Here is a 25,170-nt window from a genome sequence, read left to right as displayed (position 1 = left end):
TTAGAATCCCTTAGAACTTGCTCTTTTCTTTAAGCCTTTCAGAGAATTCTTTTCAGGCCTTATAAGAATAATGTAGCACTTGGGGGCAAAAATGCACCCCAGGAGTCCCGCACTGGAGGCCAAGATGGAGAAGACCTCCACGGCCACCATGACCTTCCCCTTGGTGCTGTGGTAGACAGGCAGGGAGGTCACCCAGACACTGCAGAACACCAGCATGCTGAACGTCAGGAACTTGGCTTCATTGAAAGTGTCAGGCAGATTCCTGGCTAGGAAAGCTACAGTGAAGCTCGCTAGGGCCAAGGAACCCAGGTAGCCCAGGACACAGTAGAAGGCAGTGACTGAGCCCTTGTTGCACACCAGGATGATGTGGTCAGGCTCAGCATATGCATCTAACTCAATAAAGGGAGGAGAGATGCCCAACCAGATGCCACATAGAGCTAGTTGGATCAAGGAACAGATGGGAATGATGAAGTTAGAAGCTCCGGATACAAGCAATCGCCTCATTGTTCTTCCAGGTTTCATAACCTTGAAAGCCAGAATCACAGTGATGGTCTTGGCCAGCACAGCAGAAATAGCCACTGTGAACACAAGACCAAATGTTATTTGTCGGAGGAGGCAGGTGGCTGTGTTGGGACGGCCAATGAAGAGTAAGGAGCACAGGAAGCACAGGAGGAGGGCGATGAGCAGGATGTAGCTGAGAGACCGGTTATTGGCCTTGACGATGGGAGTGTCTCGGTGCTTCACAAAGACTCCCAAAACTGCAGCTGTGGTTACAGAGAAGCACAGAGCCATGCAAACCAGAGCCATCCCCAGGGCATCCTCAAAGGCTAAGAAGGTCATTAGCTTGGGGAGGCAGTGACTTCTCTCCATGTTCGGATACTCATGCTCTGCACACTGGATACACTGTTCTGCATCTGTGGAAGAAGAAAGGCTGAGTTTCCATTGCTGAAATTCTGACATTTTCCCTGTTGGGAAAAATGGTTACTTTGCAATGCCACTTTGAGTATAAAATACTCTGATGTAATATGAGGCCACACCCAGATAACCATGCCATCTTACCAGTTAAAGTGATCAGTTTAACTTCAAAATTGATCATAAAGATAGCATTAAATATCAAAGGGAACACATAAATAAGACCATTGTCTGCGAATAATAATTGATAGCATTAAACAGGAGAGAATGATCCAACATTAGAAGTGGGATACACAGCAGACTCATAGAATGGCAAATGCCATAAAAAGCACTCTGGCCTCAGATTCATTCCTTAAGGCATTCCAATCTGAATAAAAAGCCCATGAGAGTTTCTCAGGCATGGAAAGCCAAGACACTGTGGTAAAAAAATGACCTAAATGAAATATCTCTGTGAGTGAGATCCCAGCAGAAAGAACAGGCCATCAAAGGAGGTATCTTTCTCTGAAGGGAGGCATTTCCATTATGACTATGACCTTGTCTAAATAAGGTCAGAGTTTGTGAACTCAAGAGGCTTCCATAGCCTTGGCTGCTCATGACAAGAGCCTCAGTTGATCACTGACATTATAAATAAGAGTGTCAATTATTAAATCAACAACAGGAGTCACTGTGCACTTACTCCCCACGTAGGATCTCTGTCCTAATGTGTTGTACTATGATAATTAATGGTAAAATTAGTCTTCAAACAGTACTTTATAATTTGTATGTCTGTGTGGGTGCAATCTGTTGAAATCTTTAGTTAGTTTATACTAAACTGATCTTCTGCATATAAAGATAATTAAAAATGAATCAATGAAGAATGGGATGGAAGAGTAGGAGATGGGATTGTTTGTGCATGGGGTGGTAGTTATGGGGGGGAAACCGCTATAATCCAAAAATTGTACTTTCAAAATTTGTATTTATTAAATAAAAGTTTTCTTAAAAATATGAGGCCACACCAGAGCAAGTTTCTACATTCCGGACCCAGGGAGAATTCTCATCTACAAATGGGAACAAACTATTTCAAATGGCATCTTTAGCAAATGAGTGGTTAGGGTGGCTCATCCTGTGGCACAGTGATGTCCATTTGCATTCTTCTGAATTCCTCCCCCTGCTGTCTCCAGTCTTTCTCATGCTCAATCCTGCATCATCATGGCTTAGAACATTTGCCTAGGATAATCAGCTTTAGAGCTTACCTTCTCTTGCAGAGAAATAAAAATGCAAAATGCCTATGAAATCCTTACAACAATCAATATCTAGCATTTCTTCATTGTATACTATTTGATATCTGGTAAAAAAAAAAAGTCTCTCCTTGTTTTATATTTTCATAACTCTGGGACAATTTTTGTCAGTTATTCAATGCAAAGGTTGAAATATATTTTATCAAATCAAAAACATTTGGATTTTATGGAGGAGTTTGACTTTATTATAAGTCATTTGGGTATAACTGATATTTTCAACAAAATTTTCAAGGAGAAATTAGGTTTTTGAAACTTTCCAATTTCACCTGAAATAAGGGCGTGTTACCCTTCTGCCTCATGGAAGGAATGGAATACTTTGAGCTCTGCACACCACATTGTCCCTCATGAAAAAACTCTTGTGCCATTACACAAGAAAGAAGTCCTAAATAGAGGTCAATGAATGGGTATTTCTCTGCTTCAATGACATTTCAGTTAAATACAGAAAATGGTATTGATTTGGCTACCTTTATCATAAAGGTATTATACAATTTTTGCAGGTGGTACTTATTCAATCATAAAATATTCAGAAACATTTTAAAATAATTCTCCCTGGCAATTTTTATCTGGAGATACTCATTCTTCATATATTCAAGAGGTGTGATCTCAGAGACATTCTGAGGGCACACAAGCAAATGCTGCTGCACAATGGGCTTCAAGTGTATGTTCATTCATTTTTCATTTTTTTTATACATTAGTGGGTATTCCCAAACCCATTATGGATAAGTTAAGTCATTGTTTCTTTACCTTTCTAATGACTAACAATATAAATTTCCTCTTGGGAAAGATTGAAACCAAATGGTTGCTACTGATAACATAATTGAATCAAATGACTCCAAGGTCTATCTCTTAATATTGTGAACAATGGAAATAGTTCTTATTGAGACCTAGTATATTTTTATACTTCTCAGTACATGCATTTTGATTCATAATTTTGAAAGGTAATTTCTTGTCTTGTTCAAAAGTTTTTATAGGGATACTAAATTGTGTGCTTAATTAGGTTGTGGTAATCATATATCACTTGGAACATTTCTCTTAATAAATTCCATAGACCTGAGAGAAAGTGTTGTGGTTTTAATTAGTCATCCTTAGTCTCACATATAATATTAAAGATACAGTATTAAAAGGAATGCACAGAAATAAGACTGCAAGATGGCGGAATAGTGAGGGCGCACACCGATAGTCCGGGAAAAGATAGTTTAATAAAAGTGGAGTTACGGTAGCCTCAGGAAAAGGATCAGGGAAAAACTGCAGAGGGAACTCTTCCAGATCTAGTGGCTGTGACTCTGAGGACCTACAGGGAGAGCAAGGTCGCCCACTGCATGGAAGCCAAGCTACAGGAGCTGCTGGAGCCACCAGACCCGCCGGACCCGCTGAACCCGCCGAACCTGCCGAAGCTGCAGAGTCTTCATGCCAGCACGGGAAGGGGAGGTGAGAAAAAAAAACCTCTGGGTAACCTGAGACATTGGTGGGGAAAGCCAGAAAGACCCTGCAGAGAACGAGGCCTGAAACCCCATTGGGGAAAGTTCACCAGGATGGCTGGAGGAGAGAAAAAAATCAAATAAATAAGGGGAACTGGCATGGACATTTAGCCTCTCTCTCCACTCACCTTACAAAGCCGAGCAAGACAAAGGGCAGGCGCCATTTTACGAAAGTAAAGTGGTGCGTACCATTTTGCATATGCAAAGTGGGTGTGCCTCATTAGCCAAGCAGAAAAACCTGACTCTGGTAAGCAAATGAATAGCCACTGGGGCCACATTTCATACATCAACTACTCTCAATTCCCCTCAGCTGTGTGGAATTACTTCCCAACTGAGTCAAAAGAGAGAGAGAGAGAGGGCAAGAGAACAATCAGGGTGAATCACCTTTGGCACACCCTTAACCCTGTAGAACCAGAGCTCTGTGGCCACACCCTTCACAGCCTCTAAGGACCATCAAAAGCAGACAGTCCTCTTAATCTAGAGTCACAGTATATAGAGAAAAAAAAAGAATATCTCCAATATGACAAAGGCAAAAGCCGAGGTAACAAAAACAAGGAAGACACTATGACAACCCCAAATGAAATAGACACCCCAATTCAAGATTATGAAGATGATGAGATAGAAGAAATGCAAGAGGGGATCTCAAAAAATTGATAAGAACATTAAGAAGTTCTCAAAAACAAATTCACGAACTACAGAAATCCTTAATGGACAAGATAGAAAATCTCTCTCATGAAAATGAAATATTAAGGAGGAATCAAAATGAAATGAAAAAACTAGTAGAGCCTCAAAAACAGAATGGGTGAAACAGAAGAGAGAATATCAGACTTAGAAAAAGAGCACAGAAAAATATACAGTCAAACCAAAGAAAAGGAGAGGAAAGTAGAAATCTAAAAAATATTGTCGGGAATTTTCAGGATGCTATTCAAAAACCCAACATTCAGGTTCTAGGAGTTCCTGAAGGCATGGAGAGGGAGAAAGGATTAGAAGGCCTTCTTAGTGAGATATTAGCAGAAAATTTCCCAGGTTTGGAGAAGGACAGAGACATCCTAGTACAGAAAGCTCACAGAACCCCTAATAAACGTGACCAAAAGAGATCCTCACCACGACACGTTGTAATCAAACTCACCACAGTGAAACAGAAAGAAAAGATCCTAAAATGTGCAAGAGAGAAATGTCAGATTACTCTCAGAGGATCTCCAATCAGACTCACAGCTGACTTCTCATCAGAAACCCTTCAAGCTAGGAGGGAATGGCAAGATATAGCCCAGGTACTAAGAGAGGAAAAGTGCCAGCCATGAATATTATATCCTGGTAAGCTCTCATTTGTGAATGAAGGTGAAATAAAGACCTTACACAATAAAGAGAAATTGAAAGACTTTGTGGCCACTCATCCAGCCCTGCAAAAGATGCTTAAAGACTTGTTACACACAGAAACACAGAAACATGGTCATCAATTTGAAAGAAGGTAAATGAAGGAAATCTCACAGCAAAAGATCACAGGAAGTTCAAAACATATATCAGAAAATATCTTTGGCAATTGGCAGGGCAAAGCTACTACTTATCAATAGTCACATTGAACGTGAATGGACTGAACTGTCTAGTTAAAAGACACCAAGTGGCTGATTGGGTAAAGGAACAAAACCCATCTATTTGCTGCTTACAAGAAAGACATCTTTCCAATAAAGATCCATACAGACTGAAAGTGAAAGGCTGGAAAAAGATATACCATGCCAACAGAAATGAAAAAAGAGTGGGCATAGCCATCTTAATATCGAACAACATAAACTTTACCACAAAAACTGTTAGGAGAGACAAAGAGGGGCACTATATAATGATTAAGGGATCAATTCAACAGGAAGATATAATGATTATCAATGTATATGCACCTAATTACAGGGCACTGGTTTATTTCAAAGATTTCTTAAGGGATTTAAGGGGAGACTTAGACCCCAATACAATAGTACTGGGGGACTTCAATACCTCAATCTCAGAAATAGACACATCAACAGGACAGAAGATCAACAAGGACACAATAGATTTAAATGACACTAAAGCCCAAATGGATCTAATAGATATCTACAGAACTTTTCATCCTACACAGAAAGCATTTACATTTCTCTCAGCAGTACATGGAACCTTCTCTAGGATTGACCACATACTAGGCCATAAAGCAAGTCTCAGCAAATTCAAAAGAATTAGAATCATGGGCGGAGCCAAGATGGCGGAATAGTGAGGGCGCGCACCGATAGTCCGGGAAAATTTAGTTTAATAAAAGGGGAGTTACGGTAGCCTCAGAAAAAAGAACCAGGAAAATATTGCAGACAAAACTCTTCTGGATCCAGTGGGCGTGAATCGGAGGACCTACTGGGAGAACAAGGTCGCCCACCACGCGCGAAAGCCGAACCTCAGGACCGAGCCGCGGGACTGAGCCACGGAAGCCGAGCCGCGGGACTGAGCTGCGCAAGCTGCAGGGTCTGCACGCAAGTGCTCGAAGGGGAGTGCAACAGCGGGGAGACTTGGGAAGTCCAGGGCTCCGAGTCCACACATCGGCGCTGGAAGGGGAGCAGACCTGCGTGGAGAGCGTGGGAGCCCACAGTTCGGGACATCAGCGGCAGACTCAACACACCAGCGCTGGAACGCGAGGTGAGCCGAACCTCAATAACCCGAGACACCGGCAGGCAAGCGGAGAGAGGAGACTAGAGGGAACGACCCCCGGGGTGGGGGGGACTTCACCAAGCTAACTGGAAGAGAGAGAGAGGGAAAAAAAAAAAGGTGACTGGTACGGACACGGGTTTCTCTCTCTCCGCTCACCTCTCAAGGGCGAGCAAGACAAAGAGCAGGCGCCATCTTGGACATACGTCATAAGCAGAGCGACCTCAGGTCTGCACCGGCCCTGAGCCTAGCAGAAAAACCTGACTCTGGGTGGGGCGAATTAACAGGAGATTAGGACTTAGTAAATTTATGGTGCTACTGAACTGAGACTGTGAAAAAAGAGACGGTGGGGGAGAGAACTCACGGAATTCACGTGAGCACTCTCCAGAGACGCTACAATTCCGTAACTTTGGCAACCCAGTGGGAGACTGAAGGAGAATTTGAGCCCACTCTAAGGGCCGAACAGATTCCCTGTGTGGTCCTTGGGAAAGAGCTTCTGATCTCTGGCTCCTGTGGGTATATCATTTGCCTGCTAACTACCTCCAACTTTGTTCAGCTGTGCAGAATAACTTCCCTGTTGAATCAAAAAAAAAAAGAGAGAGAGAGAGAGAGAGAGAGAGAGAGGTTTACCACGCCTAACCTGGGAGTGTCACCTTTGGCACACCAAACAGAGCTCTCAGGCCACACCCATCTCAAGCCCTAAGGCTCCATCAAAAACAGATAGTCCACTTAATCTAGAGTCATAGTATAACAAGAAAAAGCACCACAGTGAAGAAACCAAATAGCTCCAATATGACAAATAACAAACACAAAAACCAAGGTAATAAAAACAAGGAAGTCACCATGAAGCCCTCAAATGAAAAAGACACCCCAATTCAAGATTATGAGGATGATGACATAGAAGAAATGCAAGAAGCAGATCTCAAAAAATTGATAAGAACATTAAGAAGTTCTCAAAAACAAATTCTTGAACTACAGAAATCCTTAATGGACAAGATAGAAAATCTCTCTCGTGAAAATGAAATATTAAGGAGGAATCAAAATGAAACGAAACAACTAGTACAACAGGAAACTGGGATAGTGACTGAAGTGAAGAATTCAATAGATCAAATGAAAAACACAATAGAGAGCCTTACAAACAGAATGGGAGAAGCAGAAGAGAGAATATCGGACTTAGAAGACAGAGAACAGGAAAGGATACAGTCAGACCAAAGAAAAGAAGAGGAAATTAGGAATCTAAAACATATTGTCGGGAATCTTCAGGATACTATTAAAAAACCCAACATTCGGGTTCTAGGAGTTCCTGAAGGCATGGAGAGGGAGAAAGGATTAGAAGGCCTTTTTAGTGAGATATTAGCAGAAAATTTCCCAGGTTTGGAGAAGGACAGAGAAATCCTAGTACAGGAAGCTCACAGAACCCCTAATAAACACGACCAAAAGAGACCCTCACCACGGCACGTTGTAATTAAACTCTCCACAGTGAAACAGAAAGAAAAGATCCTAAAATGTGCAAGAGAGAAACGTCAGATTACTCTCAGAGGATCTCCAATCAGACTCACAGCTGACTTCTCATCAGAAACTCTACAAGCTAGGAGGGAATGGCAAGATATAGCCCAGGTACTAAGAGAGAACAACTGCCAGCCCAGAATATTATATCCTGCAAAGCTATCATTTGTGAATGAAGGTGAAATAAAGACTTTTCATAACAAACAGAAATTGAAAGAATTTGTTGCCACACGTCCAGCCCTGCAAAAGATGCTTAAAGATGTGTTACACACAGAAACAAAGAAACACGGTCATCAATATGAAAGAAGGTAAAGGAAGGAAACCAAGGAAGGAAAGCTCACAGCAAAAGATCACAGGGAATTCAAAGCATATATTAGAACTTATCTTTGGCAAATGGCAGGGCAAAGTTACCACTTATCATTAGTCACATTGAACATGAATGGCCTGAACTGTCCAGTTAAAAGACACCGTTTGGCTGATTGGGTTAAAAAACAAAACCCATCTATTTGCTGCTTACAAGAAACACATCTTTCCAACAAAGATCCATACAGACTGAAAGTGAAAGGCTGGAAAAAGATATACCATGCCAACAGAAATGAAAAAAGAGCAGGCGTAGCCATCTTAATATCAGACACCATAAACTTTACCACAAAAACCATTAAGAGAGACAAAGAGGGACACTACATAATGATTAAGGGATCAATTCAACAGGAAGATATAACAATTATCAATGTATATGCACCTAACTACAGGGCACCGGTTTATCTAAAAGATTTGTTAACGGACTTAAAGGGAGACTTAGACCCCAATACAATAGTACTGGGGGACTTCAATACTCCACTCTCAGAAATAGACAGATCAATAGGACAGAAGATCAACAAGGATACAGTAGATTTAAACGACACTATAGCCCAAATGGATCTAACAGATATATACAGAACTTTCAATCCTACAGCTAAAGATTATACATTCTTCTCAGCAGTACATGGAACCTTCTCTAGGATTGACCACATACTAGGCCATAAAGCAAGTCTCAGCAAATTCAAAAGAATTAGAATCATACCATGCAGCTTCTCAGACCATAAAGGAATGAAGTTGGAAATGAACAACTCAGGAATCCCTAGAGCATACGCAAACACATGGAGATTGAACAACATGCTCCTGAATGAACAATGGGTCATAGAAGAAATCAAAAGAGAAATCAAAAACTTTCTGGAAGTAAATGAGGATAACAGCACAACATACCAAAACTTATGGGACGCAGCAAAAGCAGTGTTAAGAGGAAAGTTTATATCAATAGGTGCCTACATCAAGAAATTGGAAAGGCACCAAATAGATGAGCTTTCTATTCACCTCAAGGATCTAGAAAACTTACAGCAAACCAGACCCAAATCTAGTAGGAGAAGAGAAATCATTAAAATCAGAGAAGAAATCAACAGGATTGAATCAAGAAAAACATTACAAAAAATCAGCCAAACGAGGAGCTGGTTTTTTGAAAAAATAAACAAAATTGACACCCCATTGGCCCAACTAACTAAAAAAAGAAGAGAAAAGACCCAAATCAATAAAATCAGAGATGAAAAAGGAAATGTAACAACAGACACCACAGAAATAAAAAGAATCATCAGAAATTACTACAAGGACTTGTATGCCAGCAAACAGGGAAACCTATCAGAAATGGATAGATTCCTGGACACATGCAACCTACCTAAATTGAACCAGGAAGACATCGAAAACCTAAACAGACCAATAACTGAGACAGAAATTGAAACAGTAATAAAGGCCCTCCCAACAAAGAAAAGCCCAGGACCAGATGGATTCACTGCTGAATTCTACCAGACATTTAAAGAAGAACTAACTCCAATTCTTCTCAAACTATTCAGAACAATCGAAGAAGAGGGAATCCTCCCAAATTCTTTCTATGAAGCCAGCATCACCTTAATTCCTAAGCCGGGAAAAGATGCAGCACTGAAAGAGAATTACAGACCAATATCCCTGATGAACATAGATGCAAAAATCCTCAATAAAATTCTCGCCAATAGAATGCAACAACACATCAGAAAGATCATCCACCCAGACCAAGTGGGATTTATCCCTGGTATGCAGGGATGGTTTAATGTGCGCAAGACAATCAATGTGATACACCACATTAACAGACTGCAGAAGAAAAACCATATGATTCTCTCAATAGATGCTGAGAAAGCATTTGATAAAATACAACACCCGTTCATGATGAAAACTCTAAGCAAACTGGGTTTGGAAGGAACATTCCTCAATACAATCAAAGCAATCTATGAAAAACCCACAGCCAACATCCTATTGAATGGGGAAAAGTTGGAAGCATTTCCACTGAGATCTGGCACCAGGCAGGGATGTCCACTCTCACCACTGCTATTCAATATAGTTCTGGAGGTTCTAGCCAGAGCTATTAGGCAAGAAAAAGAAATTAAAGGGATACAAATTGGGAAGGAAGAACTCAAACTATCCCTTTTTGCAGATGACATGATTCTTTATTTAGGGGACCCAAAGAACTCTACCAAGAGACTATTGGAACTCATAGAAGAGTTTGGCAAAGTAGCAGGGTATAAAATCAATGCACAAAAATCAACAGCCTTTGTATACACAGACAATGCCATGGCTGAGGAAGAACTTCTAAGATCAATCCCATTCACAATAGCTACAAAAACAATCAAATACCTTGGAATAAACTTAACCAAGGACGTTAAAGATCTCTACGATGAAAATTACAAAACCTTAAAGAAAGAAATAGAAGAGGATACCAAGAAATGGAAAAATCTTCCATGCTCATGGATTGGAAGAATCAATATCATCAAAATGTCCATTCTCCCAAAAGCAATTTATAGATTCAATGCAATACCAATCAAGATACCGAAGACCTTCTTCTCAGATCAGGAAAAATTGGTGCTGAAATTTATATGGAGGCACAAGAGACCTCGAATAGCTAAAGCAATCTTGTACAACAAAAACAAAGCCGGAGGCATCACAATACCAGATTTCAGGACATACTACAGGGCAGTTGTAATCAAAACAGCATGGTACTGGTACAGAAACAGAAGGATAGACCAATGGAACAGAATTGAAATACCAGAAATCAATCCAAACATCTACAGCCAACTTATATTTGATCAAGGATCTAAAACTAATTCCTTGAGCAAGGACAGTCTATTCAATAAATGGTGCTGGGAAAATTGGATTTCCACGTGCAGAATCATGAAGCAAGACCCCTACCTTACACCTTACACAAAAATCCACTCAACATGGATTAAAGACCTAAATCTACGACCTGACACCATCAAGTTACTAGAGAACATTGGAGAAACCCTTCAAGATATTGGCACAGGCAAAGAGTTTCTGGAAAAGACCCGGGAGGCACAGGCAGTCAAAGCCAAAATTAACTATTGGGATTGCATCAAATTGAGAAGTTTCTGTACTGCAAAAGAAACAGTCAGGAGAGTGAAGAGACAACCAATGCAATGGGAAAAAATATTCGCAAACTATGCAACAGATAAAGGGTTAATAACCAGAATCTACAAAGAGATCAAGAAACTCCACAAAAACAAAACCAACAACCCAATTAAGAGATGGGCCAAGGACCTCAATAGACATTTTTCAAAAGAGGAAATCCAAATGGCCAACAGGCACATGAAAAAATGTTCAAGGTCATTAGCAATCAGAGAAATGCAAATCAAAACCACAATGAGGTTCCACCTCACCCCGGTTAGAATGGCTCACATTCAGAAATCTACCAAAAACAGATGCTGGCGAGGATGTGGGGAAAAAGGGACACTAACCCACTGTTGGTGGGAATGCAAACTGGTCAAGCCACTATGGAAATCAGTCTGGAGATTCCTCAGAAACCTGAAGATAACCCTACCGTTCGACCCAGCCATCCCACTCCTTGGAATTTACCCAAAGGAATTTAAATTGGCAAACAAAAAAGCGGTCTGCACCCTAATGTTTATTGCAGCACAATTCACAATAGCCAAGACCTGGAACCAACCTAAATGCCCATCAATGGTAGACTGGATAAAGAAATTATGGGATATGTACTCTTTAGAATACTATACTGCAGTAAGAAACAACGAAATCCAGTCATTTGCAACAAAATGGAGGAATCTGGAACACATCATGCTGAGTGAAATAAGCCAGTCCCAAAGGGACAAATACCATATGTTCTCCCTGATCGGTGACAACTGACTGAACACCAAAAAGGAAACTTGTTGAAGTGAAAGGGACACTATGGGAAACGGTGACTTGATCAGCATAGCCCTGACTGTTAATGAACAACTTAATACATTATCCCTCTTAGTAGTTTTTTTGTCTGTTCTACTTAATATGACTGATTTAATTCTGTAATTAATACACAGTTATTCTTAAGTGTTGAAATTTAACTGAAATGTGATCCCTTTTAAACATAAGAGTAGGAATAAGAGAGGGAAGATATATATAATTTGGGACATGCTCAAGCTGACTTGCCCCAAATGGTAGAGTTAGAAACATACCAGGGGACTCCAATTTAATCCCATCAAGGTGGCATGTACCAATGCCATCTCACTAGTCCAAGTGATCAATTTCAGTTCACAATTGATCATAATGAAAGGACTAAGAGTCAAAGGGAGCACATAAGCAAGTCTAGTACCTGCTAACACTAACCGATAGAATAAATAAAGGGGAGAGTGATCCAACATGGGAAGTGAGATACTCAGCAGACTTATAGAATGGCAGATGCCCTAAATAGCACTCTGGCGTCAGAATTAGCCCTAAAGGCATTCAGATCTGGCTGAAAAGCCCATGAGAGTATTTCAGGCATGGAAAGCCAAGACACTCTGGCAAAAGATCTCTGTGAGTGAGATCTCAGTGGAAAGAACAGGTCTTCAAAGAAGGAGGTACCTTTCTCTGAAGGGAGGAGAGAACCTCCACTTTGACTATGACCTTGTCTAAACAAGATAAGAGTCGGAGAACTCAAGGGGCTTCCATAGCCTTGGAAACTCATGACTGGAGCATAGGGAGATTACTGATGCCATAGACAGGAGTGTCAATTGGTAAAGTCAACAACAGGAGTCACTGTGCACTTACTCCTCATGTAGGATCTCTGTCCTTAATGTGCTGTGCATTGAGATTTAATGCTATAACGAGTACTCAAATAATATATTTCACTTTGTGTTTCTGTGGGGGTGCAAACTGTTGAAATCTTTACTTAATGCATACTAAACTGATCTTCTGTAAAAAAAAAAAAAAAGAAAAGAAAAGAACAGAAACTATCAACTCCCAACTTGACTCTCACTGGGATTAAACATGACAATAGGTCTGATCTGATTTCATCATCATTAAAAAAAATCATCTATTATTTTTCACTTTATGTTTCTGTGTGGGAGCAAACTGTTGAAATCCTTACTTAATGTATACTAAGCTGATCTTCTGTATATTAAGATAATCGAAAATGAATCTTGATGTGAATGGAAGGGGAGAGGGAGTGGGAAAGGGGAGGGTTGTGGGTGGGAGGGACGGTATGGGGGGGAAGCCATAGTAATCCATTATTCGTACTTTGGAAACGTATATTCATTAAATAAAAGTTAAAAAAAAAAAAGAATCATACCATGAGGCTTCTCGGGCCATAAAGAAATGAAGTTGGAAATTAGCAACTCAGGAATCCCTAGAGCATATGCAAATTCATGGAGATTAAACAACATGCTCCTGAATGATACACCACATTGACAGACAGCAGAAGAAAAACCATATGATTATCTTAATAGATGCCGAGAAAGCATTTGATAAAATACAACACCCGTTCATGATGAAAACTCTAAGCAAACTAGGTATGGAAGGAACATTCCTCAATACAATCAAAGCAATTTATGAAAAACCCACGGCCAACATCATATTGAATGGGGAAAAGTTAGAAGCATTTCCACTGAGATCTGGCACCAGGCAGGGATGCCCACTCTCACTAATGCTATTTAATATAGTTCTGGAAGTTATAGCCAGAGCTATTAGGCAAGAAGAAGAAATTAAAGGGATACAAATTGGGAAGGAAGAACTCAAACAATCCCTCTTTGCAGATGATATGATTCATTATTTAGGGGACCCAAAGAACTCTACTAAGAGACTATTGGAACTCATAGAAGATTTGGAAAAGTAGCAGGGTATAAAATCAATGCACAAAAATCAACAGCCTTTGTATATACAGGCAATACCATTGCAGAGAAAGAACTTGTACGATCAATCCCATTCACAATAGCTACAAAAACAATCAAATACCTTCGAATAAACTTAACCAAGGATGTTAAAGATCTCTATGATGAGAATTACAAAATCTTAAAGAAAGAAATAGAAAAGGATACCAAAAAATGGAAAAATCTTCCATGCTCATGGATTGGAAGAATCAATATCATCAAAATGTCCATTCTCCCAACACCAATTTACAGATTCAATGCGATACCAATCATGATACTGGAGACCTTCTTCTCAGATCTGGAAAAATGATGCTGAAATTCATATGGAGGCACAGGAGACCTCGAATAGCTAAAGCAATCTTGTACAACAAAAACAAAGCTGGAGGCATCATAATACCAGATTTCAGGACATACTACAGGGCAGTTGTTATCAAAACAGCATGGTACTGGTACAGAAACAGATGGATAGACCAATGGAACAGAATTGAAACACCAGAAATCAATCCAAACATCTATAGCCAACTTATATTTGATCAAGGATCCTAAACCAATCCCTGGAGTAAGGACAGTCTATTCAATAAATGCTGCTAGGAAAACTGGATTTCCACATGCAGAATCATGAAGCAAGACCCCTACTTTTCACCTTACACAAAAATTCCCTCAACATGGAATAAAGACTTAAATCTATGACCCAACACCATCAAATTACTAGAGAGCATTGGAAAAACCCTGCAAGATATAGGTACCGGCAAAGACTTCTTGGAAAACACCCCAGAAGCACAGGCAGTCAAAACCAAAATTAACATTTGGGATTGCATCAAATTGAGAAGTTTCTGTACTGCAAACGGAACAGTCAGGAGAGTGAAGAGACAACTGACAGAATGGGAAAAACTATTTGCAAACTATGCAACTGATAAAGGGTTGATAACCAGAATCTACAAAGAAATCAAGAAACTCCACAAAAACAAAACAAACAACCCACTTAAGAGATGGGCCAAGGACCTCAATAGACATTTTTCAAAAGAGGAAGTCCAAATGGCCAACAGGCACATGAAAAAATGTTCAAGATCACTAGCAATCAGGGAAATGCAAATCAAAACCACAATGAGGTTTCACCTCACCCCGGTTAGAATGGCTCACATTCAGAAATCTACCAAAAATAGATGCTGGAGAGGATGTGGGGAAAAAGGGATTCTAACCCACTTTTGGTGAGATTGCAAACTGGTTAAGCCACTATGGAAGTCGGTCTGGAGATTCCTCAGAAACCTGAAGATAACCCTACCATTCAACCCAGCAATCCCACTCCTTGGAATTTACCCAAAGGAAATGAAATTGGCAAACAAACAAGCTGTCTGCACATTAATGTTTATTGCAGCTCAATTCACAATAGCTAAGACCTGGAACCAACCCAAATGCCCATCAACAGTAGACTGGATAAAGAAATTATGGGACATGTACTCTATAGAATACTATACAGCAGTCAAGAACAATGAAATCTGGTCATTTGCAACAAGATGGAGGAATTTGGAAAACATCATGCTGAGTGAATTAAGCCAGTCCCAAAGAGACAAATATCATATGTTCTCCCTGATCAGCGACAACTGAGCACCAAAGGGGAAACTTGTTGAAGTGAAATGGACACTATGAGAAACAGTGACCTGATCAGCTCTTGTCCTGACTGTTCATATACAATGTAATACTTTATCCATTTTAGTATTTTTTTGTTCCAGTACTATTGGTTGAACTCTGTAATTAACACACAATTATTCTTGGGTGTTTAAATTTTAATTGAAAAGTGATCCCTGTTTGGAATTTGGAAGGCATTATGCTGAGTGAAATAAGCCAGTCCCAAAGGGACAAATACCATACATTCTCCCTGATCGGTGACAACTAACTGAGCACCAAAAAGGAAACCTCCTGAAGTGAAATGGACACTATGAGAAACGGTGACCTGATCAGCCCTCACCCTGACTGTTGATGAACAACTTAATACGTAATCCCTCTTAGTATTTTCTTTTGTTCTACTTAATACTTTTGGTTGAATATGGTAATCAATACACAGTTATTTTCAAGTGTTGAAACTTAACTGAAATGTGATAGATGTCAAATATAAGAGTGGGAATAAGAGAGGGAAGAGATGTGCAATTCGGGCCATGCTCAAGCTGACTTACCTCAAACGGTAGAGTTAGAAACATACCAGGGGATTCCAAATCAACCCCATCAAGGTGGCATGTACCAATGCCATCTCACTAGACCCGGTGATCAATTTCTGTGCACAATTGATCATAATGATAGGACTAAGAGCCAAAGGGAGCACATAAACAAGACTAGTATCTGCAAATACTAGCTAATAGAATAAAAAAGGGAGAGAATGATCCAACATGGGAAGTGAGATACACAGCAGACCCATAGAATGGCAGATATCCAAAACCCCACTCTGGCCTCAGAATCAGCCTTTAAGGCACTCGGATCTGGCTGTAAAGCTGATGAGGGTATTACATGCATGGAAAGCCAAAACACTCTGGCAAAAAAAAAAAAAACACAACTAAATGAAAGATCTCCGCAAGTGAGATCCCAGTGAAAAGAACAGGTCATCAAAGAAGGAGGTACCTTTCTCTGAAGGGAGGAGAGAACTTCCACTTTGACTATGACCTTGTCTAAATAAGATAAGAGTCGCCGAACTCAAAAGGCTTCCATAGCCTTGGCAACTCATGACAAGAGCCTAGGGTGATTACTGATGCCATAAACAACAGTGTCAATTTGTTAAGTCAACAACAGGAGTCACTGTGCATTTACTCCTCATGTAGGATCTCTGTCCTTAATGTGCTGTACATTGTGATTTACTGCTATAACTAGTACTCAAACAGTATTTTTCACTTTGTGTTTCTATGTGGGTGCAAACTGTTGAAATCTTTACTTAATATATGCTAAGCTGCTCTTCTGTATATAAAGACAATGGAAAATGAATCTTGATGTGAATGGAAGTGGGGAGGGAGAAGGAAAGGGGGTTGCAGATGGGAGGGAAGTTATGGGGGGAGCCATTGTAATCCATAAGCTGTACTTTGGAAATTTATATTCATTAAATAAAAGTTTAAAAAAAAGGAATGCAATAATTATATAATGAAATATGTGCAATAGCTTTGTGCTTATCATGTGTGTATAAAAATGTATTCGTTTCAAGACTTCTAGGCACCAACAGGAAGCCTAGGTGATTACACATCTCATATGTCTTAGAATATAATGTGTTCGGCTGGCGCCATGGCACACTAGGCTAATCATCTGCCTTGCAGCGCCGGCACACCAGGTTCTAGTCCCAGTTGGGTGCCGGATTCTGTCCCGGTTGCCCCTCTTCCAGGCCAGCTCTCTGCTGTGGCCAAGGAGTGCAGTGGAGGATGGCCCAAGTACTTGGGCCCTGCACCCTATGGGAGACCAGGATAAGTATCTGACTCCTACCATCGGATCAGCGTGGTGCGCCGGCCACAGCGCGCCGGCCGTGGCAGCCACTGGAGGGTGAACCAGCGGCAAAGGAAGACTTTTCTCTCTGTCTCTCTCTCTCACTGTCCACTCTGCATGTCAAAAATTTTAAAAAAAAGAATATAGTGTGTTCGACCTGCAAATCAGAGAAGAATACTGTCTTACCTAGCACTTTCAGATATATTTTAGAAGGAATATCACTAGACAACAGCTTACACATAAAGAAGTAGCAGTAATAATCATGCATGGATATACTGAATGAATGAGAATAAGCTGGCATTGAGAACCGTGGTGCAGTATGAAGTCACTGCAAATCTCTTTGGTTTCTTTTTTATTGAGAAATAATTAGGACAGTAAAGCTGTCAATCTGAAATTCTGTATTTTCTACCTGTCTGATTGGAAACATCTCTCTCTGGACAAAAAACACAAGTATAGCAACAGACAGGTCTTCCTTCCTGTGACATTTTCCGAAATCCTGGACCACAGCTCTGGCTACACACAGATTGAGGAGTCTGAAGGAAAAAGAAAAGCATTGATCATGGTTTTCCACATTATCAGCCATTATAATGGGTGTCAATACTTCCCTCCTTACAGCATAACACTGACCTTCAAGTGAAGGCCATGACTATGACATTTAATGCAGGTTTCTATGATCATCATTCCCACCTCATCGTTTCTTTATCAAGTATTACAAAAATACCTGCTCAGTTTTATTTCATATAGTATCAGTTAGATCCCTTGGGCATTTGTCATGCATATCAAGTCACTTTATCTAAAATCTATAAAATGCATTATTCTATGTTCTAAAGGAATATGGGAATAGTATCTGCAAGAAGATGAATAAGTCAACCCATTATGTATTTCTACTTATCATGCATGAAAATATAACAAGGGCAGGGCTGGCGCTGCAGCTCAATAGGCTAATCCTCTGCCTAGTGGTGCCAGCACACTGGGTTCTAGTCCCGGTCAGGGCGCCGGATTCTGTCCTGGTTGCCCCTCTTCCAGGCCAGCTCTGTGCTGTGGCCAGGGAGTACAGTGGAGGATGGCCCAAGTGCTTGGGCCCTGCACCCCATGGGAGACCAGGAAAAGCACCTGGCTCCTGCCTTCAGATCAGCGCGGTGCACTGGCCACGGTGGCCATTGGAGGGTGAACCAACGGCAAAGGAAGACTTTCTCTATCTCTCTCTCTCACTGTCCACTCTGCCTGTTAAATATATATATATATACATATATATATACATATAAAACAAGGGGGGCCAGTCTTGTGGTGTAGCACATTAAATCACCTCCTGCTGTACCAGCATCCCATATGGGCACCATTTCTATTCCCAGCTGCTCCACTTCCAATCCACCTCCCTGCTAACATGCCTTGGAAAGCAGCAGAGAATGGACCAAGTGTTTGGACCCCTGACCCACATGAGTGACCCACAAGCAACTCCTGGCTCCTGACTTTGGACCTGTACAGCCCTGCCTGTTGTCCATTGGTGGAATAAACCAGCAGACAGAAGATATCTCCCCTCACTTCTCTCCTCTCTCTAACTCTGCCATTGAAATAAAAAATTAAAAAAAAAAGAAAGACTGTGACTTATGAGATTAAAAAGTTGAGATTATATACAGAGATATGTTAAAGATCTGTATATCTATGCTTGGGTCTCTGCCTCTATTCATTAACTTTGTCTAGTTTTAACTCAACTGCTACACCAATAATTATGACAAAACTGAAAAGGTAAGGCTATGCACTCATGCTCTTCTGATAGGTGTTAGCTCAGGATATGTGTAAGGAACACCATCAGTTAAGTGCCAAGATGGGAAATGGGAATCACATGGTCACTTCACACTTAATCTCCCAAGGCTCTACTCAGATCTCTCTGTAGTAGTTACCCAATATAAAAAGAAAATGCACCTTTTTGAATCCAACAGGCCATTCTATAATGTCTTCATTGATCAGCAAATCTTGGTCATGTGGACTCTTAGAGGAAAATTCTCCAATTTTAACCAGCAACCGAAATCCAGCAGGAAAATTTACAATGTTCTGAATATCATAATGTACCACATGGTGTCTTGTTTCATGGAAAGACACATCATCTCCAGCACGGTTTGTAAACTGGATTTTCCTCAGGATTGGGTGAAGCTGGAGAACAGGAATCAGTGGAAACAGGGAGACCTTTCAAATTAGAGGGAGATGTATATGCACTGAACAAGCATTTTCTACCCTCCTCTCTATGTTCGAGGTTTAATTCTTTGGATGGTCAACAACTTCTAGTGAAGAGAACATTTGTTCCCCGCCCCCCAAATATAAAAGTAGAATGGTTGTATCCAGTCAGAAAAATTGTAGTTTGTGGGGTTCAGAGGGGAACTATTGCAAGGCTCTGCTGCAGCCAGAAGGTTTAGGTGGGGCTTTATGGAAGCTAACCCTAATATAACCAATTGAGTACAACATGGTTGGTCTTTTAAATACCTTGACAGTTGTGATATGTCACAGTTATGTGCATACACAGGGTCTTCATGAGGTTCAAAAACAGAATGAAATATCAGTTATTTTGATTGAAAAATTAGATATCTATGTATGCTAATTTCATCATATACATTTTCCATGAAATGACTCAAGACCCCTCTTAGCACTGAGATCCATATTTATAAAAATGTGTGCATGTCTTCTATATATGCAATGATACGTAGATATATGCATTTATATCTTAACAGAGCTTGAAATAATACATGAGTGTTTTTTCTCTAAATATTTTGGGTCACTTTTTATGGTAAGTGTGATTATCTTTGACATTCCAGGTAGGACTGTAAGGCCAAAAACAAATATACTGATGGTCCTGAGGTTACTGATAGTATATGTTAACCCTTGACATTCTGGGTACAACACACCTGCTGCAGGATAAAACTAAGTTTTTATATTTAAATAGCTATCATTTAATTCTTAAATAATTTGTAGAAGATTTCCAAATAATCCATAGTTATTTCTGTGGAAGAATTCTGTCTACTTTTCTAAAGTGTGAATCTAATCACAAATAAAAATAAAATGCTCGGCCGGCGCCACAGTTCAATAGGCTAATCCTCCACCTTGTGGCGCCAGCACACCAGGTTCTGGTCCCGGTCAGGGCACTGGATTCTGTCCCGGTAGCCCCTCTTCCAGTCCAGCTTTCAGCTGTGGCCCGGGAGTACAGTGGAGGATGGTATGAGTGATTGGGCCCTGCACCCACATGGGAGACCAGGAGCACTTGGCTCCTGCCTTCAGATTAGTGTGGTGCACTGGCCGCAGGACTCTCTGTGAGTGAGATCCCAGTGGAAAGAACAGGTCTTCAAAGAGGGAGGTGCCTTTCTCTGAAGGGAGGAGAGAACCTCCACTTTGACTATGACCGTGTCTAAACAAGATAAGAGTCGGAGAACTCAAGGGGCTTCCATAGCCTTGGAAACTCATAACTGGTGCATAGGGAGATTACTGATGCCATAAACAGGAGTGTCAATTGGTAAAGTCAACAACAGGAGTCACTGTGCACTTACTCCTCATGTGGGATCTCTATCCTTAACGTGCTGTACACTGAGGCTTAATGCTATAACGAGTACTCAAACAGTATATTTCACTTTGTGTTTCTATGGGGGTGCAAACGATTGAAATCTTTACTTAATGTACACTAAACTGATCTTCTGTCAAAAAAAAAAAAAAAGAAAGAAATTATCAATTCCCAACTTGACTCTCACTGGGATTAAACATGACAATAGGTCTGATCTGATTTCATCATCATTTAAAAAAAATCATCTATTATTTTTCACTTTATGTTTCTGTGTGGGAGCAAACTGTTGAAATACTTACTTAAGGTATACTAAGCTGATCTTCTGTATATTAAGATAATCGAAAATGAATCTTGATGTGAATGGAAGGGGAGAGGGAGTGGGAAAGGGGAGGGTTGTTGGTGGGAGGGACGGTATGGGGGGGGAAGCCATTGTAACACATGAGTCGTACTTTGGAAATTTATATTCATTAAATAAAAGATAAAAAAAAAAAAACATCTCTAGATTCCATCAAGTGGGTAGTGTCTGTTCTGTTCCAGGGGAGGTTTACCTGCCAGGGAAGAATCATGGGCTGGGATGTTTCTGCTAAGGATCTCATTTCTACTTTCTCCAAAATCATTTTATGGAGGACGTGGGCCACTGTGTAGACAGCACTGTAGACTAAATAGCTGGAGTCAGATATGGTCAACAGGTCAATGTGTCCTGGAAGAAACTCTAAGGAAGTATTTGGTGAGCAGGTTCCAATATGTCCACAAAATGATCCTGCAAGTGAGCAGTCCAGATGAAAAAGCCATAATTTACTGAAGTAAAAGTCTTCTGGGTAGTGAGAAGGCTTTGCCGTCTTGACAAAAAGTTTGAGGCCAGGGATTTCTTCCTTGTGGGGTGAAAAAGAGAAGCCTCCATGCAAAGAGTGCAGAATGTGGTTTGTCTCAGAAATGACAAGATCCCACTTTGATGTCATGATCCACACTTTCCCCATGGTTAAAAATGACTGCATTGAAATGTCCACACTGATGAGACCTCTTACATCACCACAGAGTATATGCACATTTGCAGATGAAACTCTGATGCTACTCATGAAAGTGAGATCACTACCCGCATACAACTTCTTTGTGACAGGGAGCTTAACTGTAAAGGCCACACAGATTCCTTTCTTGAGCATCGCTGCTTCAAAGTACTGAAGGAACTGCTCTCCCTTCATGTCATCAGACACAAAGAGCGCCACCCAAGTCCAGCCAAAATGCAGCAACAAGGAGATCATTCCATGGCCCAAAGAGCTGTCACTGCTGGCCATCTGATAGAGTGAGGGAAACTGGTCCTTATCATTTAGCATGGGATCAAAAGGGCCATAGGTGAGCTAAAAGCAAAGAAAAACACAATCAAACTTTTGTGGGATTTGGGTTCTCACTCTTAGAAGCGAGTGAAAAAAATTCTAAACAAGGGATTCCTTCTGCAGTATGCTACTGAGTAAAGACAAAGTGCATGGCAGGAATGGACAAATCCTGCTATCTTGGCCACAGAGAAGACCATGCTTCACATGTCCATTGCTTTAGGTTAATAAATGTACATTTAAAGAAAATCTGTCAGTTTCTGTATGCTCTTCCTGTGCTGCAGTGGGGACTGAGAAGAAGGAACTTTGGATGCTACTTCACCCAGCCAGTGGTCTTTCCCCATCCTTTCCCAGGATGACTGGTGGAGCAGAGCCACCTCCTCCAGCAGCCACCATTGTAGATAACTCTGAGACAGAAATCTCTACTGTGTTGATCTCTTTGTATCTGGAGTGCACTGATTACCACAGGAATCCTGCGTTGTCTCCAAGGATACAATCACCAACCTTCTTTGATTTGGGGCAAAATAATTTTTCCAAACCAGAATCCTCTGATCACCAGGTGGCCTGTTTGGCATATACATGTCCTGATTTTTGCTTGTGTAGCAGGTCACTGGTGAAGTATATCTAAGTTGCTAGTGCAGACTCTGGGAGACAATAATTATAGCTCAAGTAATTTGATTTATTACATTCATATGGGGTTTCATTCCTGGCTCTATGCTTCTGCTGTGGCAGATTAAGTCCAACATCATGGGAAGTATTGGTGAGTGAACCAGCGGATGGGAATTCTGTGTCTGTCTGTGTTTGTGTGTGTGTGTGTCTATGTGTGTATTTCCCTGGCCCTCAAATAAAAACAGCAAGACATGAGGACTAGTAAGCACAATTATCACTAGGAATGCTGCAAAGAAATCGATTTGTGTGCCTGTGAAAAAGGGATGATTGGGCACAGGAAATAGGTGAATTCCAGTCTAACTTGAATTGAGCCTCAACATTCTGGGTGTAGCCAGTTTGGGTCAGATGAGTTAAGTTCCAACTTGTAACACCAGCATCCCATTTCAGAACTCCATCCAGTTCAAGGCTTGGCTACACCACTTCTTATCCACCTTCCTGCAAACATGCCTGAAAAGGCAGCAGAACATGACACAAGTGCTTGACCATAGCCACTTAAGTGGGAGATCTGCATTCAGTTCCTAGCTCCTGGCTTCTACCTGACTCATATATGGCTATTGTGGGCATTTATGGAGTAAACCTGTGAATAGAAGCTCTCTCTCTCCCATTCTCTCTCTCCCTTCCCCTCCCTCTCTCCCACTCCATGTCGGGGTGGTGGTTGTAACTTTCCCAATCCCTCTGTGCTTTCAAATAAATCAATCATCTTAAAAACCTGCCTTGGAAATCTTTGGAACTCACATAGCCATCAGATTTCCCCAAACAGAAACCATATGAGCAGGACTTCATATCTTAACATCTAATATTGCTTGGTCTCTGGATCCCTCCCAAGACAGTGCTGCACTAGGACAGGATACCTCTGTGTGCTGTGGACATTTCTGATGCAGTATGGAGCTGTATTTGCCAATGTCTCCAGCTGGTGGGGGATGGATACACAGGCCCTAGACAGTCATCTGGGGGGAGGCTCTCAGCATTCCCTGCTAATTCCTTTTGTTTCTTCTCCCTCCACTATTAATCACCCCAGGAATTCCCATGGGGTCAGTCTTAGACCACAGGGAGATGCCCCATTTCCCTTTCTTCAGAGGTGAGAGAATAGTGTTGGAGGAGATTCAACTATTGTTCTCCAGATTCACAACTCATTACCTGTGGGGTTTTGTAGAGCTCCAAAAGCGTTCCAAATTCAACAGACAATGCTGATGTGGTTCCAGCAATGATGGCAACATGTCTGCCTTGTGTATGGCAAGTGTAGTTAGGTAAAGGCATAGTGGCCCCAAACAACCAATACACTATGCTCAATAAGGTGTACTGTTCACTGGCAAAGGCATTGTAGAATTTGAAACCGAGGGTCAGGTTGGGGAGTAGCTGGGGGTTTTTATTGATCTCCTGGATGGCAAAGCGGAAGGCCAGCACATATTGGTAGTTCTTCCACAGCCACCTAAAGAGAGGAGCAGCATCAGGGAGAAGGGTGAGACTATGGAATTTGGAGCAACAACACAGCCCCGCCCTGAAGCAGCAATGATCAGACTCAGGTTTCCACTCAGTGGTGCCTCAGCTCTGGCAAAAGGAGGAGGTGTGAGTGAAGTTCCAAGTGCTCTAGAAGATTGTGGAATGGCCCTTGAACTCCTCTGAAATCAACCATGTCTGTTCTCACACTCACCTTCAGGAACCCTTTCCTCGATGTGTCCCAACCTAAGGACAACACCCAGGAGCAAGCATTTCTGTTTTCAGTAATTTCTGGAGTAGGCTGAATACCACCTGACTCATCAGTTGTCCCAAATTTTAGAACTTTCTCCTCTTCAGCTAGGTCCATCTGAGCCATTTGACCCCTGTCCTTGCTATAATTTCCTAATACAATATTTCACTCTGTTCAAGTCAGCTTTAACTTTTTGTTTTCTTTCAAACATAAGAATTTATTCATAAACTCTTTTGGATAATTGGAGATGTTCACTTGGTTTTCATTTTTCTCTGTATCGAATTATCATTTCATATTTTATATTTGCATGTTCTCTCCATTTTTCTATGTAACTTAAGTGAAAATTTGATTTCTTAGAATTTAAGAAGAGCTTTCCTGTTTTATGTACCTAAAAGGGTATATGTTCTGTTATCTCACTATGCATTCCTTTGGAATTCTGGATTTTTCTAATTTATTACATTTCTTCC

General features: G+C 40.9%; 1 protein-coding gene across 1 annotated transcript; it reads right to left on the bottom strand.

The window, feature by feature from the left end:
- Positions 1–24,829, bottom strand: LOC149121463 (vomeronasal type-2 receptor 116-like). The gene is made up of 5 exons (XM_089315514.1): positions 24,668–24,829; positions 21,604–22,374; positions 19,399–19,659; positions 17,885–18,008; positions 1–914 (listed from the first exon to the last, which is right to left on the bottom strand). Exons 1-5 carry the CDS (start codon positions 24,827–24,829, stop codon positions 1–3), a joined length of 2,232 nt encoding a protein of 743 aa, XP_089171640.1.
- Between the last annotated feature and the right edge of the window lie 341 nt (positions 24,830–25,170).

Source organism: Oryctolagus cuniculus, chromosome 16 (genome assembly GCF_051225735.1).
Source record: "Oryctolagus cuniculus isolate XC-2025 breed Fujian yellow rabbit chromosome 16, ASM5122573v1, whole genome shotgun sequence".
Taxonomy (NCBI): Eukaryota; Metazoa; Chordata; class Mammalia; order Lagomorpha; family Leporidae; genus Oryctolagus; species Oryctolagus cuniculus.
Note: the sequence above shows the minus strand (reverse complement) of the source record. Positions and strands in the feature narration are given on the sequence as shown.

Bases quoted from the DNA above. Each gene is read 5' to 3' on its own strand.
- LOC149121463 (XM_089315514.1), bottom strand. From the start codon at position 24,829: ATGGCTCAGATGGACCTAGCTGAAGAGGAGAAAGTTCTAAAATTTGGG. The intron at 18,009-19,398 runs GTGCATTTTCTT...TTTTTCCTTCAG, and splicing joins GGCCTGTTGGATTCAAAAAG to ACTCCTCAATCTGTGTGTAG. The intron at 915-17,884 runs GTAGAAAATACA...CTTCTTCCACAG, and splicing joins AGATGTTTCCAATCAGACAG to ATGCAGAACAGTGTATCCAG.